The sequence below is a fragment of the Panthera tigris genome, chromosome A2 (assembly GCF_018350195.1).
Source record: "Panthera tigris isolate Pti1 chromosome A2, P.tigris_Pti1_mat1.1, whole genome shotgun sequence".
In the NCBI taxonomy this organism is placed as follows: Eukaryota; Metazoa; Chordata; class Mammalia; order Carnivora; family Felidae; genus Panthera; species Panthera tigris.
In genome coordinates, this window is record NC_056661.1 from 155,426,190 (window position 1) to 155,444,884 (window position 18,695).

The 18,695-nt window shown below is 49.4% G+C and overlaps 1 protein-coding gene across 1 annotated transcript; it reads right to left on the reverse strand.

Annotated features, from left to right (window-relative positions):
• Positions 1-129: 129 nt before the first annotated feature.
• On the reverse strand, positions 130-18,263 carry KEL (Kell metallo-endopeptidase (Kell blood group)). The gene is given in 19 exon segments (XM_007090838.3): positions 130-368; positions 1,491-1,586; positions 1,927-2,096; positions 2,309-2,376; positions 2,519-2,629; positions 2,816-2,916; positions 3,357-3,434; positions 3,671-3,769; positions 4,940-5,050; positions 10,966-11,095; positions 12,196-12,344; positions 12,587-12,775; positions 12,862-12,924; positions 14,782-14,928; positions 15,273-15,397; positions 16,875-17,051; positions 17,329-17,491; positions 17,761-17,833; positions 17,835-18,263. Coding segments are annotated over 19 exon segments (2,271 nt in total). The 5' UTR covers positions 17,894-18,263; the 3' UTR covers positions 130-206.
• Positions 18,264-18,695: the final 432 nt, after the last annotated feature.

Sequence of the window (18,695 nt, forward strand, 5' to 3'; positions counted from 1 at the left end):
TACAGAATTCTCTTGGCATTGTCTCCTCTTATCTTCTCTGACTTCTAGGCATAGAACATATTAGGAAAGAGTCATTAATGGACAGTAAGAAGCCAAGTGCCAGCTTTTATTTTTGGAAGGGAAAGGGAAAGGAGATAGCGTCTGATTCCATGGATGGGGCAGGGAGGTGTTGTTACATCTAAGTTGGAGTCTCTGTGGTAGCCAGGTTACCAGAGCTGGCAGCGGCTGGAGGGGTTCATGAGGGCACCACGCGGACAGTGGAAGTGTCTGGCAAAGGCTTGCATGTTGCTGAGGGGCCCATGTACTCGAAGCATGGGAGGGCTGTGAGGATCCTGGGGTTCCCAGGTGCTGGGCTCCCTACACATCACCTGTGGAGAAAGAGAGGTCCACGCAGGGTAAGGAGAAGAGCAGAATAGTAGCGTCCATCAGGGGCAGGAGGACGAGGCAGACCTGGTGCCAATGTAGTGAGTAGGGACAGCAGACAGAGATGAGAGCAGAGATAGGGCCACACATTTGTATGTAATTTATTGTTTTATAAGTTTATTTATTTATTTTGAGAGAGAGAGAAAAAGAACGTGACAGGGGCAAAGAGAGAGATGGAGAGAGAGAATCTCAAGCAGGCTCCACACTGTCTAGTGCAGAGCCCGATGTGGGGCTCGAACTCACAAACTGCAAGATCATGACCTAAGCTGAAGTCTGATGCTTAACCAACTGAGCCACCCAGATGCCCCTGTAGGTCATTTATCTGGCAGGATGTGTGTGAGGGAGGGCATGGGCTGTGTAATCAGATCATTCGTAAGTGACAGAAAGGTGGGGAGGTGGGATTTATTGTAAAAACTCCGTGAGGGAGTCTTTTTTATTTTTATTTTTTAGAGAGGATGAGGGAGAGAGAGAGAGAGAGAGAGAGTGAGTGAGAGAGAGAGAGAGAGAGAGAGAGAGAGAGAGAGAGAGAATCTTAAGCAGGCTCTGCGCTGGGTCTCAATCTCATGACCCTGGGATCATGACCAGAGCTGAAATCAAGAGTCAGACACTCAACTGACTGAACCACCCAAGCACCCTGAGGGGTCTTTAAGTATACTGAGGAACTGGGGACAGTGTCTGTTGAGGGAGCATGTGGTACTCATGTGGGGACCTGGGGGTGGGGGGGTGAGGTCTCCAACAAGGAATATGGTCTATAGACAGTCTGTCGAAGGTTCATTTTTTAGGAGAAATGAAAGAAGAAAAAGTTGGGCTCATCTCAGAGAGGGATTTGGCAGTAGAATTTTTTTCTGTTTTTGAAGAGGGTGATGAGTTTGGTAGAAGAATTTATAGAAATATGAAAAGATGGTCCCAAGGATCATGTATGAAAAGATGACAGCGGGGACATCTGTGGCAGAGGGTTGGGGCTGTTTGGGGGAAGGTGTTTCAGGGAGGCACCCCTCTTCAAGCATTGCCAATAAGGTACTTATCTGACATGGAGCGAGCTGCGGAGGGAGGTGGCCGCTGCCTACCTGGGCATAGCTTCGGAAGAAGAGCTGTAGAGGGCTGAGGTCCAGGTTGGGCAGGATAGTCTCTCCGTAGTACCTTAACAGCCTCCTGCTGTACGCCTGGATATGGGGGTGGGATGGCAAGTAACCCTTAGACTCTAGACCCATGGCCACTTAGAAGTCTGATGCCCCACCCACAATGCCGAAAACCAGTTCACGGCCCTTTTCCACAGACACACTGGTCTGAGCCAGGAAAAAAAATGTACTTGTGAGATCTATAGATAACCTAGAAAAGAGGGATCTGTGGGGTCAGAGGGGGATTCCCAAACTGCCATCTGCTCAGCGAGGGTGTGAAGGGCAGGAGGCTTTACAACTATGTTTGCACAAGGGATGGTAGAAGGAAAAACCTGTGAAGACAGAATGGCTCTCAATAGATCCTGGCCCTTGGGATTGGAGTTACCTGCAGTGCAATGGCCACCCCCCCGATGTCGGCGGCATTCTCCAGTAGTGTCCAAGAGCCATTGAAGGAGAGTCCGCTGGGTAACGGAATGGATTGGTAGTGGCGTTTCAGGCACAGCAGCGCCCCCTGTAGGGCATGGGTGTCACAGGCTGGGCAGCCCCCAGGGAGTACTGTTGAAAATGGGGCAAGGGAAAGAAATGGTGAGATATGGAGTAAGGATGAGGACCAGGGGGTACCACAGACTGGGCTAGCCCCCCAAAGCATTGCTAAAGATTCTTAACTGTGCCACCTGGAGCCCTCCCTTTCTCTTCCTTTGGCCTCGTTTAGGGCCTTCACCTGGATTCCCAATGGTCCCACCTCCCAATGGCCCACTGTTACCCACACAGCTGGGAGAAGATGTGCAGCAGCTCATGGGCCATAATGCTGCCAGCAGCGCCAAAGTTCACGGCTCTGGGAAGACAAAGGTTTATCTTACTCCGAGAGTCCTTCAAAGTTTTTGACCCCAGTTCGCCAACCATGAATCCTATACATCATAATGTCTGTCCATCGCCCTTGGGAAATTCCCTGCCCACCCTCATAGAACGGCCCCTACCTGGGGTAGCCAGGGTGGAAGAATGGAGGTTGGAGGAGTCCGGCTGGGAAGACCACCACATGGTCAGATATTGAATAGTAAGCACTGACCCCCCAGGTGGACACCTGCCACCTATGGGAAGAGCACGTATTAACACCAGCTCCGTCATGTATGGCCCTGCCCACCAGACATATGGGAGGCCCCACCCTCCCAACTACTGTCACTGTTCCTGTTCCCTCAGGCCCCCAGCTTTCTTTCCTGCTAATCTTGAATAGGCATTTCTGGGATGCAGTGTCTATGTCTCCCTTGCTCCTATACCTGTGCTGGGGGAAAGACTGCAAGAAGTTCTGGACAATTCTAGCTCGGAGAGATCGGACACAGCTCAGGAAGGACTGCAGGTAGCTGGGTCCAAGCTGTATCTGGGAGGAGGCAGGAGGTGACTCAGATACACAGAGACAAATACGGATGCACACTGATATACGCCGATGGGTACATCTGAACACAGACGGTAAGCCCCGACATACAGACATCCGCAGTACAGTAGAAAGCAGCACAATGACACCACGTCGACGCAGACAGGCTTCACACAAATCAGCGCACAGATAAACACACTCAGGCAAGTCCCAAGAATGTATGCATGCATGTGTGCACACACACTTATTGTGACCTGAAAAGGTTCCTTTCTTCTGCTGGCAAGACCCACAGTGTGGATATTCACCCATAAAACCCAGCCAACACCAGGGCAAGGAAGGGGTCAGTTAGGATAGCCCAGGGCAAACAGATTTTCTGCCATTTGGGCGAGTCAGAAGGTGAGGAGAAGCTGAGGACTAATGAGGAGCTGGCAAGGGCAGGGACCCACATCGTTGTATTCCTCCCTGGCCAGTGATGGCTTCAGGGCCCATTCTGGGCCCCCCATCTTCACCTGCAGTTGGATGACCTGGGGAGAGACACAAAAGGTAGAAGAAACCTAGCTACCCCAAGTCTATCGGAGGGAATTTCTTGTGTTCACTGCCCCGGTCCCACCTTTTATATTGTCACCAGGATGTGTGTATGGCATACTGGTGTTTACATTGCCATGTGTTCTTGTGCCTTTGCATTGTCTTTCTGTCACTGTGATCTCTGGGCCCAAAACTCAATTCCACCCTTACTTCTGTCTCTCACTCCTGGACTTACCCTATCCTGGGCCTCTTTCCGGGTCTTCTCATCCATCCAGGGAACCCTCCTGAGGCGAGCGATGAGGGTGTCCTTGATTGCAGTGAATAGTTCCATGGCCTGTGTAGGGGCCCGGATAGAGACACAGGATCAGGGTCAGCCTTGGTCTGGGTTCCTGCCCCCTGGGCCTCTAGGAAGGGCCTTGGCCCCAGGGAGCTACCAGAGAAGGGGGAAGAACTCCAAAGAGAAAGCAGAAAGTAATATTTACTAGGTGACTGGAAACCCAGGGCATAGAGATCTGTGGAGACAGAAAGGTGGTACCAAGAACATAAAGGGAAGGTGGGAGCTGGTCAGTCCTGAGGGTCGATAGGGGAGATAGTTCCTTTCTGTGGGAAGATCTCAGCCTGCCAGGGGAGGGAGATGCTGTCCTTACCCTTGGTCAACAATCCACTCAGAAAGCAAAGGAAGAGGACCATCATTCCCTTCTCTGTTCTTGAGAGCCCTTGTCCTCACACTCTTTTTATTAAGGCATGCATTTCCTCTCTCCATCTTTCTGGGCTCTTCAGCTTTCCAACAAGCTGAAGTTTTCCCAGCTTCACAACTGACTGTGTAGTTACTGCTTTCCCAGCCGTCTACCATCTTGTTTGTATCCTTTCTTGATAGAGGAAAATGGATGACAATATTTGAAGCCTGAATTCAAATCCTGACTCTACTTTTTGGTAGTTGTGTGACCTTGGACAAGTTATCTAACCTCTCTGTGCTTCAGTTCTCTCTTCTCTAACATTAGGATAATACTAGCAATTAAAGTAGTTCATGCCAAGTGCTAACAAGAGTGTTAGCCACATAGTAGGCACGCAAAGACTACTCAGTACTCATTTACTTGCACTTCTTAAGATGATATCATTCCATTCTCATACCATTTCCTGTGTTGTTAAAAAATCATAGATAAACAGGGAGTAGCCATAGAGGCCACGGAGTTCAATTTTCTCATTTTATGGTTGAAGAAGCATAAGAGCAGGGAAGTTGGGAAACTTATCCAAATTCGTGCATGTTGTATACACTTGTGTCTCATAGCAAAACTAGGCAAACCCTAGGGACACAGCATGGCCTGGCCTCCTTTGGCATCCCTCACATAGTTCACTCTTTCTCTCTGTGACTGGCTGACACCCCCACCCCCCACCACCCCCAACCACGCAGACCATCAAGAAGGGCACAGTGAATAGAATTAGGAGAGAATGGTTGGGTAGAAAGGGGTAGAGAGACATGGGCTGGGGAAGAGCCCTCACATACAGCACTTTGGGTTTTCGGACTGAAGGCCTCATGAATAAACAAGGCTGCCAGGGTAGGCTCGAAGAAGGCTCCTGTCTCCTCTACGCACTTCATCCATCGAGGGCTGGTGGGCTGCAGAGACAAAGCTCGAATGAATGGCTCCTGTCAAGGGTTCTTTCTCATCCATCTCTCCAGGTCAATCTTGTCTACATCTTGACCCCCAGAGGATGCTCTCTTTCCTGGTCTTTCTGGGTTTGTCCCACTTTACTTCATTTTCCCTTTTGGTGATACACATGGGCTATTGCTGCTTGGTAAAAAGGGGTTTATGTCCTCCAGGATTAGTCTCGTGAGCCTGGATTGGGCAAATCATCCTTATTTATTGACTATTGAATTGAAAGCAAGTCCTCTCTGAGGTATTCTTCTGGAGAACAGAAAGGCTCCTGGATAGGAGAGGACTACATACCAAACCTCTTACCATAGAAGGTCTGTTGGCCACTCCATCCCCACCCGCCACATGCACCACACTGGTAGCCCAGCCAAGGCAGCCACCCTTCCATGTTTCTTTATCTAAAATGGAAACTGGAGAAGGTAATTCTGCTCTTCTTTTCTGCCCCTCTCCCTGCCTCTCCAAATGGTTACCGTGGATCATATGATAGGACCTTGTCTTATAAAGAAGAAAACTGTCAGAGTGAAAATGGGTTTTAGACCCCATACTGTTTGGTAGGAGAAGGGGACAAAAGAAAAGACTAAACATGAATTCAGAGACCTAAGAAACTTTGGATCAAATCAGGGAAAATAGGATGAGATGAGGGACATTATCAACTTCAAAGGCAGAAAGATGGTTAGACAAAAACTCAGTAGAGTCTTGGGCAACTGGGGTGTTTTTAGCACAGGGACAGAAAAAATAAGCAACATAAGAGAGAGATGCTCGGTGGAGGGCGGTGGGGGGGATGTTTGTGGTGGGCTTGGATGGCTTTGAGGAGCTGACCATGAAGGGGGCCCAGAGATGACACAAGACAAACAGAGAAACATGCCCAAGGGGCTTAGGGTGAGAGCACCAGCCTGGGGGAGAGCTGAGCTGGGACTTTGAAAACACAGCTAACATGCCAGTTTGGGTTAAGTGGGATGAAGTCACAAGACTCCATTCCTGTAACTTATTTACTCTTCGCAGATCTCCTCACAGGGAAGATGGTTAGGCTGCTACCATGCTTTCTGGTGCCAAAATTAGAGAGAGAGTTTGTGGGGCTTCCCACAAGAGAGGAAACAGAAATGGAAGACCAGTATTGTTACGGAAGAAGGAGCTCCTGGGCCTCTGCCTGTTAGGACATTTACCATTTTGGAGGCCGCTCCAGACCTGGTTGCCCACATTTTTTGTTCTTGTCCCCTTACTGTGAGGTCTGTTAAGGACTTCTCCTCTTGTGAGGATAAGGAGCCAGATGCTTTCTATAGTGTATTAGTGGCAGCTCTAAAACACAACTGTGAAAAGCAAAGATGAAGTGAAAGGAAACATGGATCTGATACCCATGACTGGGTCAAGGGCAGGATCTGTGGGCCACCTTCAGTGTCTGTCCATCTCCCACAGCCCTCCTGACAAAGGGCTTGGATTGGAGACTGCCTTTCATCAGGCTGTTGGTGTGGGAGGTAGGCTCTACTGCTGGAGCAGCAGCAAACGCATCAACCTTCAGCTTGGTAGTGTGATCTACCTGCCCTTTTCACAACTCCTGGTTCTTGAGCTGTTTCCTGATCCCTTCTGCTAATGCCCACCCATTTCTCCAAAAGCTTTTGCCTCTTCCATGCCTGTGCCCATAGCTTGGGCCACAGCAGACTCTGACCTGGTTCCTGGAGAACACAGATGCCACCTCAGACTACCCATTGCTAACTCCTGTGAAACTCTGAGATTCTTTTCATCACTGTTGTGCTGGGTCACATCTCCCATGAGCAGGAAAATGACTTCCAGAATCTCTAAATAAATGTCGGTCTCAGGGATGGAGGTTGACAGGTTAAATATTCATCTACTGGGGGTTATGAGTATCCACGCTGTCTCTCAAGACATGGAATGACACAGCATACCATATGTATTAAAAATATATGAGACAAAGAGAAATATAGGGAACAATCATTGCCATAATATAAAAAAATGAAAGAAATACTTCAGATCCAAGATATTGACATCCAGTAGATTAATTTTAGGGAACAAAAGAAAAGTTGCAGATATAAGCTTAGAACCATAAGTAATAACACTTTAAGAAATAACGGAAATCAGAAAAAATTCCAGGAGTCTGGAGGAAACAAAAATTTTCTTAAGTTGCCATAGAGGGAAAGAGATTTTGGAGATTACAGGCCAGCCAGGAATCCTTAATGCTAATTTCTAAAGGAAATTCTAGAATGAGACATTGGACTGATCATTTTTGAATACTTGGAAAATAGTATGTAACTACTAAGGGATTTCTGGGGATCACTGAGGACAAATAATGCCAAAATAATAACAATTTTTCTGGTTCAAAGCTTCATCAAACCAGGATAACCTAAGAGAGCCAGAGTTATGAACTCAGGTAGGGGCCATGTGGTGATGTAACTGAGAAGCAGCCAGCATCAGGCCCATGGGGCATGGAGGGGCCAGGGCGATGGGTACAGCACAGCCGGGCTGAAGAGAGCTGCACCACTCAGCCCCAGTCACTCGTGACCCCTGGAGAAGCCTAGTCTGGTGCTGCTCAAGCTTCCCATGTACCCCCCCCCCCCACACACACACACACAGACAAATGCTGGAAATGTGACTATTAACACACCATCTCCTAATTTTTGACTTCTGGTGATTAACTAAAAGTTTGTAAAAAGCTTTAAGGCCAAGAAAACACATGTATTGGCCAGATTCATCCTCAAGGAGCTACCAAATACTACCTCTGAACAGAGAATTCAGCATTTACCAAATGTGGGTTATTAACTTACACCCCTGCACTTCAGCTACTCGAACTGTCACCATGAGAGTACTACCTGTTCTACCTCCCTGGCAGCACCGCTCAGGAGATCAGGTGAAGCAACACATCAAAATCATTCTGTAAATCTTAATGTACTCCCTCACTGTGTTGGCACTGGTTTCATGGAGGCTTTTGGTAAAACCGCAAATTGAGTCCTTGTGAATTAGATGGAGAACTCTGTGTTGGAAGATAGTGTAATTTGTGTGGCTTCATAACTGGCTGAACCATAAAGAAACATTAGTGATTAATGACTCCAAGTCTGCATGAGCTTGCCTGACCCACTCGTACACACTCCCCACCTAGCACACCATGTCTCTGGAGTGTTTCTCCGTAACACTAATCACGCCCTAATATATTTTATTTACTTAGTTTATTGTCTTCCTTCCTTCATCAGTGCATAAGTGTCTGAGGGCAGGGACCTCTGTCTTTTGTTCATGTGGTGGTCTGAGCTGATAGCTCAGAACCCAACTCAGGGCTCAAACCCACGGACCACAAGATCAAGACCTGGGCCAAAGTCAGACACTCAACTGACTGAGCCACCCAGACACCCCACCAGAAAAACCTTTAAACTCTCTAGGCAACTGCCTCTGTCCCACCTCCTGCATGGAGATCCACCACTGCCATTCAAACCCTCCCTCATGTGTCCCTCTTGGGAACTCTGAGCATTTGTTGTGTGAGCCAGAGTCTTTGGGGAACGCAGCTACACCCATTCATTCACTCCACATGCAGCTGCTGTTGTGCTACAAGGACAGGGCTGGGTGGTTGCAACACAGACTGTAATGGGCCACAAAACCAAAAGTATTTACTATCTTGACCTTTGTAGAAAGAATTCTCAAACTCATTTTCTGTTTTCCTACCCACTCATTCCTCAATCCTGCATAGTATGTGATTAACAACATGTCCTCATGAGCAGGAGTGATCTGTTTTGAAACCTGTTCCTTCACTTATGAGCTGTGTGGTCTGGGGAAAGTCACTTGCCCTTTCTGAGGACCTCGGAGTGTTTCTGGAGAATTAAATAAAATCATCCACGTTAAAGTGTTCCATGCAGTGCCTGATACACAGTAACCCTCATATCAACTGTTATTCTATTTGTTGGTAGAACTTGACTCAATTTTCAAGCCCAAGGACAACTATAAATCCTAATGGGTATAATGAGGATGGACATAATAGATATAACAGATGTATAGAAGTATACAAAAGATGGCAGCTTCCGCAATTTATAAGACTTTCCTGTCCTTTAAATGTGATTTCAATATTGGCCCATTTACGTCCTTCAAGAAGTGCCATCAGACCATGGTTCTGGGATTGACAGGAAGCTATTGGTTGACAGGGATTTTGTAGCAATGTTAACTAAGAGGAGCTGGAGCCCTGTCAGCCTCATCCGTGTCAAGAGAAAGGCTGGGCAGAAGCTTCTTGGGCACTTACCAACCTGAGAAAAGTCCCAAAAAGGAGTGTTTTACTGTTGTTTTGTTTGTTTGTTTGTTTGTTTGTTTGTTTGTTTCTTAGCCAAAGGATTAAGCACACAGACCCTGGAGCCAGACTGCCAGAATTCAAATCCTAGATCTACCAACTTACTAGGTGTAATACCTTGAGCAAGTTCCTTAGCTTTTGTGCCTCAATTTCCCTGTCACAAAACAGGAATAAAATGATGTGCCTGCCTCACGGGATTCTTCTGAGGATTAATTCAGTTCATATCTATCTAAAGGGTTTAGAAAAATGTCTCACTCCTGGAGCATCTGGATGGCTTAGTCAGTTAAGCATCTGACTCTGGATTTTGTCTCTGGTCATGATCTCATGGGTCGTGAGTTCGAGCCCCAGTGAGTTCAAGCCCCATGTCAGGCTCTTCACTGACAGCAAGGAGCCTGCTTGGAATTCTCTCTCTCCCTCTCTCTTTGCCCCTCCCCCCCAAATAAATAAATAAACATTAAAAAAAGGAACTTTGGGGTGCCTGGGTCGGTTAAGTTTCCCATTCTTGGTTTTGGCTCAGGTCATGATCTCACGGTTCATGAGTTCAAGCCCTGTGTCAGGCTCTGTGCTGGCAGTGCAGAGCTTGCTTGGGTTTCTCTCTCCCTTCCTCCCTCCCTCACTCTCTGCCCCTCCCCTCCTCATGCTCTCTCTTTATCTCTCTCAAAATAAATAAATAAATTTTTTAAATCATTAAAAAATTTGATTTAATTTAATTTGAAAAGGAACCTATTAAAAAAAAGAAAGATGTCTCACTCCTGATACTCAATAACTACATGCCAGTCCCTGTGCACCCATTTACCCTCTTTGAATTCCACGGGTATTTCAAGTTGTCAAAGCAGTGAGTTTCTCCAAGACACAGAAATGGTCCACAAATTATGAAGGAAAAAAAAACCCGTGCTTTTCAAGACTACACTGAGGCCTGTACTCAGGTTAGAACGTATCTAACATTCTGGATACCTTCACTTGCATCTGGATGTGTCCGACCTAGGATTTCAAAGTTCTTGGTAAAGGAGTGTCTCCACATCTTATGCAACACAGGAGACTTTGGTTAGTGTGTTTGGCACAGAACTACCACCTCAGATATATCAGGCTCTGCACTGTGAAGCCCATGCTATGACCCCACAGATCCCACTGGATGTCAGAGATGAACTCTTTGGGAAGCACCCTTGAACATCAAACACTGGAAGCACCTAAACATAGGAGAGGCCACTTGCTGGTCATGTCTTGCATCCCAACGAATCCCAAGCTTTAAGTCCACGTCCTTAAATCACAGAGTTCTGGATAACTAACTAGGCAAATAGTTTAAAGGTCATTGAAAGGAAAAGCAATTGCTGATAATTTTAAAGTTTTATATTTAAACTTTAATGTTCAGCAAAAGGCTGTAAAAGTAGCCAGATGTGTGCCAAAAGTTCTGGTACCTGGCATGTCAGTTCTCAACATAAGCACTGTATGCACAGCCTGTCTGCTTCTATGGAAAATCCAGACATTGAATGGCATCTGCCCCCATGCCGTCTCCATGGGAGAGATACACCAACAATTATCCCTCAAAATGACAGATGCTCCATTAGCCCCCAATCTGGGAAAATTCCTCCCTTCTCTCCTCACCATGGGTGGTCGTTGGGTCAGCTCCCGCAGTTTCTGGATCAGTGATCTGCGTGCCTCCTGGAACTTACTGTCCAGGGCTGGAGAGAGGGTCCCCACCAGCCCCAAGATCATGTGGCTCTGCAGAAAGTCTCTGTGGAGGGAAAAGAGACCCACACATACACTCAGGGCTCTCGAGGTGCCTCAAGAACAGCCTCCCCTTGTGTAGTCACCTGGTACTCCTGAAGGAAGCCCCTTCTCTTCTGTATCTATAGAAAATAGTGGCTTGACCTTCGAACAAGTCAAGAAGAGCTTTTCTTGGTGTGAGTTGGAAAATGGTCATAGAAGGAACTAGATGCAGAAGTGACTTCTCAAATTGCAGGGAGTGAAGCGTCTGGGCTAGATGAAGACTAGACTTAAAAAAATGTAACAAAACAGATTCATCTACTTCCCCAACCAAGAAATCTCAGCTCACCTTAAGATGTATCTTCTAAGCACAGCAAAGCTGGGACCTGAGACCTTCCTCTGCCCTGCTGTCAACTCTCTCCAGGTCTGATTTATAGCTTTACATAAACCTGCTCACACCCACAAGAATGGTCCTTCACTTCCTTAAAAAGAATCTCTAGATGTTGCTGCCACTGAGGTACTATGAAGAAGGGCCCTGAGCCCAAGTCCCTGGAAGGAAGCCCCTGTCTTCAGGCAGTGGCCATGTAGTTACTGGGGATGGCAGACAGCCCAACAGAGTCTCACATGCAAGGGCCTCTGGATCCTCTCACAGCTGAGAAATGGCCTCTCCCCCAGCCCTCCCCCAAGAGAACCCCCAGCCTTCACCACCTCCATCCACTGGCCCCATGGGCCTCCACCTCCTACCCCTACCTCCTAGCTGCTGATAAGACATGCATGCCTGAGCTGTCCCTAGTGACTGGCCTTCCAGCATCTCCTATAGCTTAGAGGCTCTTCAAAGACTGGGTTCTACTCCCAGCAAACCCAGGTGCTGGGCACATGAATGCCTCATTTCATGTGTGTTTTCCCTTCCCTGTGCCCCTCAAGCCTCTCATGCTTCCTGTTGCCTCGATTTTCTCTTGGGCCATTCACCCCAACACTTCTCTGCTCTCACATATCCGTGGATCCCTTCCATCTTCCTGGGAAGACCTTACCAGCATGCAGTTTCCACAATCTCCTTTGTCCCTGAGGCCTCCAGGTCCTCGGACTCTTCATCGCCCTCATACTCCCCCAGTCCCACCTGAGGCAAACCTGTATTTCAACAGCTGCTCTTCCACCAGCTGAGACATGTTTTTCAAATACTCCAGGTCATGGACTACGAGGAGCTGGGAGGGTCTCAGGGACATTGGCGTGAATGTCGCTTGCAAGCAGGACAACCAGTCGATGGCAGGGGCCATTTCCTTAGAGGAGGGACACAAGGCTGAGGGGGACAGAAAAGGAGGAGAGGAGGCAGGAGAGGGGGGTCCTCTCCCTCAGGGTTTGAGAGGGGGTGGGGAAGGGGATGGTTGGGGAAAGGGATGGGCCTGGGAAAGTTAGGGATGGAAAGGAATTAAGGAATGAGGAGAAAGGATTTCAGGAGATCCAGAAAGTTTAGGAGAGAAACCCTCCTGCCCATCCTCCTCCAGTCCCTGGTTCAAGGCACCTGCAGTTGGTCAATAGTGACCAGCTGGAAGAGCTTCTTCTGTGCCTGCTGCTCCTCCAGGGGCCTCAGAAACTGAAACAGCTGTGAGGTAATGGAGATGGACAGGAAGGCATGTTGTTGCACCTTGTCTGGGTCTCCTCCTAGCAAGGCTCCCAGCCGACTCAGATAAGCCAGGTATTCCCGCACAATCTGGGGGAGGGGCAACATCAGTCACAGCCACCAGAGGCTGAGCATCAGAGATCAGGGCCTGACCTTTGTCCATGGAGGCATCTTACCTGAGCATAGATCTTCTGTTCCTGCTCTTGCTTGAGGGGAAGATCAAACTCTGGCTGGTCTATCTGGACACAAGAGATACTGGAGAGAAGTAGGGAGCGTGGAGGGAGGAGAGGACAGGTGTGGGAGGATGGGGAAGGTGCTACAGGAGACAGCCTCAGGACACAGAGAAGGTGTGAGAGAGGACAGCAAGAGAGGGAGGGATTGGGGTCGGGGGCAAGGGGGAAAGGATACTCTTTATATTATACAGACATGGAAAATGTGAGGACAGGGCGGTGCTTCAACCAGTTTTGGGGTGTTTGTCAAGGGAGAAGCCCACTAATCCATGTCCTGAAGGGGGCCAGCCCCTGTGCTGGGTCCAAGTCCAGGGTTAAGGGAGGGGGAAACCATCTCAGGTGCAAAATTTAAGAGGTACTGAAAACAGTAATGAAGATCAATGTCTTAACCGATATTTTTCAAATAAAAATCAAAGCTAAAATCCATGCTGACTAAAATAGCAAAACTTTGTTCATCACAGATTTTTTTTTCTGAAAATCTAGACTGTATCTTTTATCCATTTTGAAGAAAAATTATAGATTTTTTTTTAAGTCTGCAATAAAATTTTAGTAATTTTTTAGTAATTTTTTTAGTAAAATTTTTAGGAATAATGAGGCCCAACCTCATGTCTTCAGCCTTACTCTTCTCTTATCTCCCACTGCACCTCACCCCTACCCCAAATCCTCTGTTCAATAAACCAGGCTTCTCATTGACCCCACAGAAGAGTCATACCATTCCAGCCTTAGCTCAGGACTTTCCCGAAGTCCTTTTCATGCCCTTAACTTCACCTTCACCTGCGTGATTCAACCATGTTTCAAGGCTCAGCTCACGTTCTCCCCTCTCTGAGCCATTCCTTAACTATTTCAGATCTTAGGTACTCCCTAAAGACCACATCCGAAGCTCCTGAACATACCCTTTAGAGCATCTCATACTGATTAACAGCTTTTCTTGTATATTCATCCCCATATAATTTTGTGGAATTTTTGAGGGCAGGGGCCAAATAGATGGCATTGCATTATCTACAACAATACCGATGCCTTCAACATTTATATTTATTTACTTGCTCAACAAACATCTTCCATGGGCCTCTAGATGCCTGGCCCTGTGCTAGGTCCTGAGGAACAGAGGTGAGTAAGGTATGGTCCTATTCTTAAGGGGCTCACAGTCTTTAACACGGTCTTCAATGATGAGAGCTTGGGAAGCTGGGAGGACAGAGGGGTCTACCTAACACATAGCTAGGGTGTCAGTGAAGAATTCCTGGAAGAGATAATAATCAAACCCCAAATCTGAAAAACATGTAAGAGTTTTCCAGGCTGAGTGTGGGAATAGCGTTGGGGAGTAGTGTTGTAAGCAAAGAGAAACGTGGATGAAAAGCACTGAGGAATATTCTTGAAGCTAGAAGTGACAGAGCATGGCTTGAGGTTTAAGGGGGAAAGGGATGTGGCAGGAGATAAAGCTGGAGACTAGGGGGTTAAGAACTAGATCCTGACGACCTGGACCTGGCGAGGTCACTGGAGGCATTTAGAGACAATAGCATAATTAGCTCTCGGTTTAGAAAGGTCCCTCCAGCAAAACTCAAGAGTGATAAGAGGAGGACAATACTGGAGATGAGGGGTCTAATTAAAAGGCTGTTGGGGGGGGGTGATCCAGATAAGCAGTCAGGAAGATAGGAACTAGTTCAATCTTCACAGGACTGGCTCTCCTGCTCCCTTCTCTGATCTCACCTAGTATCCCTGACTGTCACATTGATAATTTTCCCTCAAGATAAATATCTTATCTATGTTGCCCATTTGTCCTATCTGTCCAGTCCGCAACCTTCCTCTAGGAGATGCTAGGCTAGAAGTTGAGGCAGGCCCGGTCCTGCTGTGTGCTGGTGCGCCCCTCACCTGAATGACTGGCGTGTGTGGAAGGGTAGGATGAGGTCGCAGGTAGGCTCTGAAGAATGGGAAATAACCATACTGACTCATCAGAAGGCTCAGGGTTCGGTTAAAGTCTAAGGAAGTCCAATTACCGGAGATTCGCCAGCCTCCAAGCTGGGGAGCAGAGAGACAGGGCTCAGCAGTGGGGGGTGGCCTGGGAGACCTGTCCCCCCCCCCACCCCTCCCCTTCCTGAGCCAGCTGCTACTTCCTGACTGCTACTCTGGGTGCTTGGAGCCCTCCAGGGCTGGCTCCATCTCTATCCTTCTTTCTCTGCCCTCACCCAGGGTCCTCATGCTTCCAGAGGGTACTGCCATTTCCATCTCCCTCCTGGAACTTAGAGATGCCTAGGAAAGAGACACCCCCCTCTCTTTCTAGAAAAAAAGGGGGAAAGGCAGCCCTGAGCATGCATGGGTCCCACGTGTTATGTATCTAGAAACCTTACTGCCCTGGGTCTCACCTCCTCAATGACTTGTCTGAGGGGGGCAGCCCCTTCGGCTTCGATGGCACCTGTGTCCACACAGGAGCTGTAGAACTGGAAAGCTTTGTCCTCCCCAGTGCCCAGGTGCCGGGAACCTGGCTCTTCTAGAAAGGAAGCATAGGAGAATTAGAGGAGAAAAGCCAAGCAGGGAAGGTGGGACAGAAGGGGAAGACTCCCAGGGAAATGGAAAGAAGGGGGGAAATACGGGGTTGAGGACAGGTCAGAAGGTGGGAGGGCTGGGTCAGCTCGATGGGAGAGTGAGGGCAGGGAGGAAGACAGAGGGGAACAAAGGAGACACGAAAGAGAAATGGGGAGGAAAAGACACGGGAGAAAAGGAAGAGATGGGAGCACCTACCAACACCTATGGGTCCAAATGGAAGGCAGGACGGAGATGAGTAAAGAAATTAGAAACATTTGGCAAACCAGAGAACTTTGGGGGGCCAGAGACAGGAAAACTCATCCAGACAGGTTTAGCAAGAAGAAACAAGGTCCAGACCCTGGCTGGTGACCCAGGAAACACACACACACACACACACACACACACACACACACACGGCAGTAACCCGCATGCCTGTGCATTGCAATCACCTACCCTGTGGCACCTCCCACCCACTCAGTCACCATACCTTTCACTCTGTAGTGAGCAACAGTTTTTATCCTAAACGTACATTTTCTTTTCATATCTTGGCCTTAACTGGAAGCATGGCCCCTCCAGAGAATGCCTGCCTGCAGTTCTTTTGTCCATCAAAAAGAGGGCAGAGGGATACATTCACTCCTCCCAAATTCCAGTGAATCCCATCACACGTCCTGGGCTCCCTTACACTGGAAATGTGTGCCTATCATACCTGTTCTTGTTCCCTTTCCTCACACCCTCACACCATCCTCCAACTTCCTGGGGCCCGCTTCCAACCTCCCAGATGGCCTCGGTTGCTCCCTCAGAGATGAACTCAATTCTTCGGTCTTCTGCACAGTCACTGCCTACAGGCGACTTCTGCGCCCCCAGGGCTTTAGGTTGGTCCTCTCCTCTTCCGGCAAGCCCTCTGTGGCTGGATCCATTCCCTGGCACACAGCCAGATGCCTCCCCTTCTCACCGCGTGGCCACGTCCTCCCAGCCAGCCCCAGCACCCCACTTCTTCCCCTAGAGCTTGCACACCAGCGTCTGAGGGAGGGGGTGGGGAAGTGACTGCAGGGAGAGGCTAACAGTGACCCCAGAGATAGCAGACAGGCGGGGCTGGGGGCAACCGACACACCTGGACTTTAGTGCAGCAGGTGCTGAGGGCCACTGGCATGGGAGGTCCCAGGCGCGGGAGAGAAATGGAAGATTTAGGCGCAGCAACAGAGAAGGGGCAGATCGGTGAAATGTGGGGGGCTTGAAGAGAGGACAGTAGTCGTAGGCAAGTGGCAAAGGAAAGATGAAAACAGGGACAGAGAGGAGAAGGGAGGAGGTACTGAGGTGGTAGCTACTGAGACGGAGCAGCAAACCAGCAGCTGTGCCACAAACCACACAGGTTTGGGACAGCAAGATAGTTATAGGCTCAGGGCCACCCACTTGCAGAGACGCTTCCACCCAGCGAGCCTCACCCAGTATTTTCCGAAGTCTCCTCTTGTTCTCCTCTGCAAGAGCCTGAAAAGAGCTCTTGGTGCCTTTGGCGTCTCCACAGGCAAAGCTGAAGAAGTCGGTGCAGGGGGCCACACTGGTGTTCCCAGAGGCCAGGTAATGAGCCTGAAGATCATGACACTCGGGCGTCCTGCAGGGCCCTGCCAGGTGGGGGGGGGGGGAGCTCAGAGCTGGGAGAGGGAGAAAGAAATGGCCAGGGGTCCCCCGAGGTGCTGGGCAAAGGACAGCCTGGTGGGGAAAAGGGAAGGGCCCCCCAGGAGATGGACAGGGCCTGACCGAGCCCAGCGGGGCCAGATTGGGAGGGAGAGGGCGAGAGGGTGAGGCAGGAGGGGAGGTGAACGAGTCAGTGGGCACAAAGCCACAGAGGCCCTGATGAGGAGGGCTGGCTCGGTTGGGGGATTCCAGGATTGTGCTCACTAGGGCCACAGCTCCTGAAGATGTAGACCAAAAGCACAGAAGAACCAAGGAGCAGACTGAAAAGCAGGCCAGCCACTAGCACCCGCCGGACCATGAACCCCACCGTTATGTGGCGTTCCTGGGGCCACTCTACTTGAGACACTGGAGATCGCTGTGCAGGGAACTAGGAAGTGGAAAGCCACAAGAGAGAGGGGGTTGGCAGAGAGGGGTGGGGGAGAGAGGGAGAGAGGGGAAAGAAAAAGTTAGTGCCAGGGCCCCCTCGTAGAGAGATGATTCTCCTCATTCTCCCTAAACCCAACCCGTTTCGGACCCCTGGGAGATGCACAAACATGCTAAGGACCAGGCAGACTGTGAGGGGTGAGAGTCTGTGGGGTGTTAGAGCTGGAAGGGAGGTCACACGTCTGCCCCGCAAAGGTCAGGGACCGCACTTACCTCCTGCCTTAAGAAAGGCCCCCTTCCCCATGCCCGGCTCATTCCCCCCGGCCGGGTTCTTCCCCACTCTGGTCCACCCTCTTGAACTGAGGAGGAGAGAAGGGAGAGAAGCTGGGTCAGGAAGGGGGTGCATTAAAGAGAGTTATATCAGGTCTATCAGGTGGTTTTGACGCTTCCCTTCACGCGCCCGCTATCATCCCAGGGCAGTGTTCCTAGACCGGCTTCAGAACGGCCCCTCCCCTGGATGCACCCCGACTTTTCTCCCCCTCCTGACACCTCCCTTTCCTTTCCTGTTTCTGCTCTCCAAGCCTCACATTTCCTCCTCTCCCATGGGGCAGGGCACTCACACACAGTGGCCATCCACCCCCACCCTAGTCACCTGACCCCAGAGGGAACAGTTTTCTCTAGGGGACTTGCCGTCTGTCAGTCCTCTCTGGCTCCCAGAATCCTTCCTGGTTCTGCTCTAGGTGCTGAATCTGAGAAGTGGGGTTGAGGAAATGGCCTCCCTCCTACCGCCCCCCCCCCAGTTCCTCTGTACTGGAGAAGGGGAACTTCTGTCACTTGACCCTCCTGTCCCCATATACCCATGCTATTGGCCTCTGGGTGGAGTCTGTTTATCAGTCCAGAGACACCCAGACCTCTCCTCCTCCTTTATCTCAGACTCTCAGGGGAGGCAAAGGGAGGGAGTCTTCACTTCTCAAGTAATTTTGCCCTTGGGTGGCTCTTCTTGTCCTGCTTTGTGCCTTTGCTCATGGAGTTTCTTTATTTCTGGAATATTCTTTCTTCCCTTCTTTCTTCTCTGATTGAAATCTTCCGGATCCTTCGATTCTCAGGTAAATGCCACCTTCCCCCAGGAGCTCTCACAGCTCGGAGTCCATTCCCCCTGCTCCTGGGAATGCTCAATGGCTCTCAGGGTGTCATAACCCTGCTGTTTG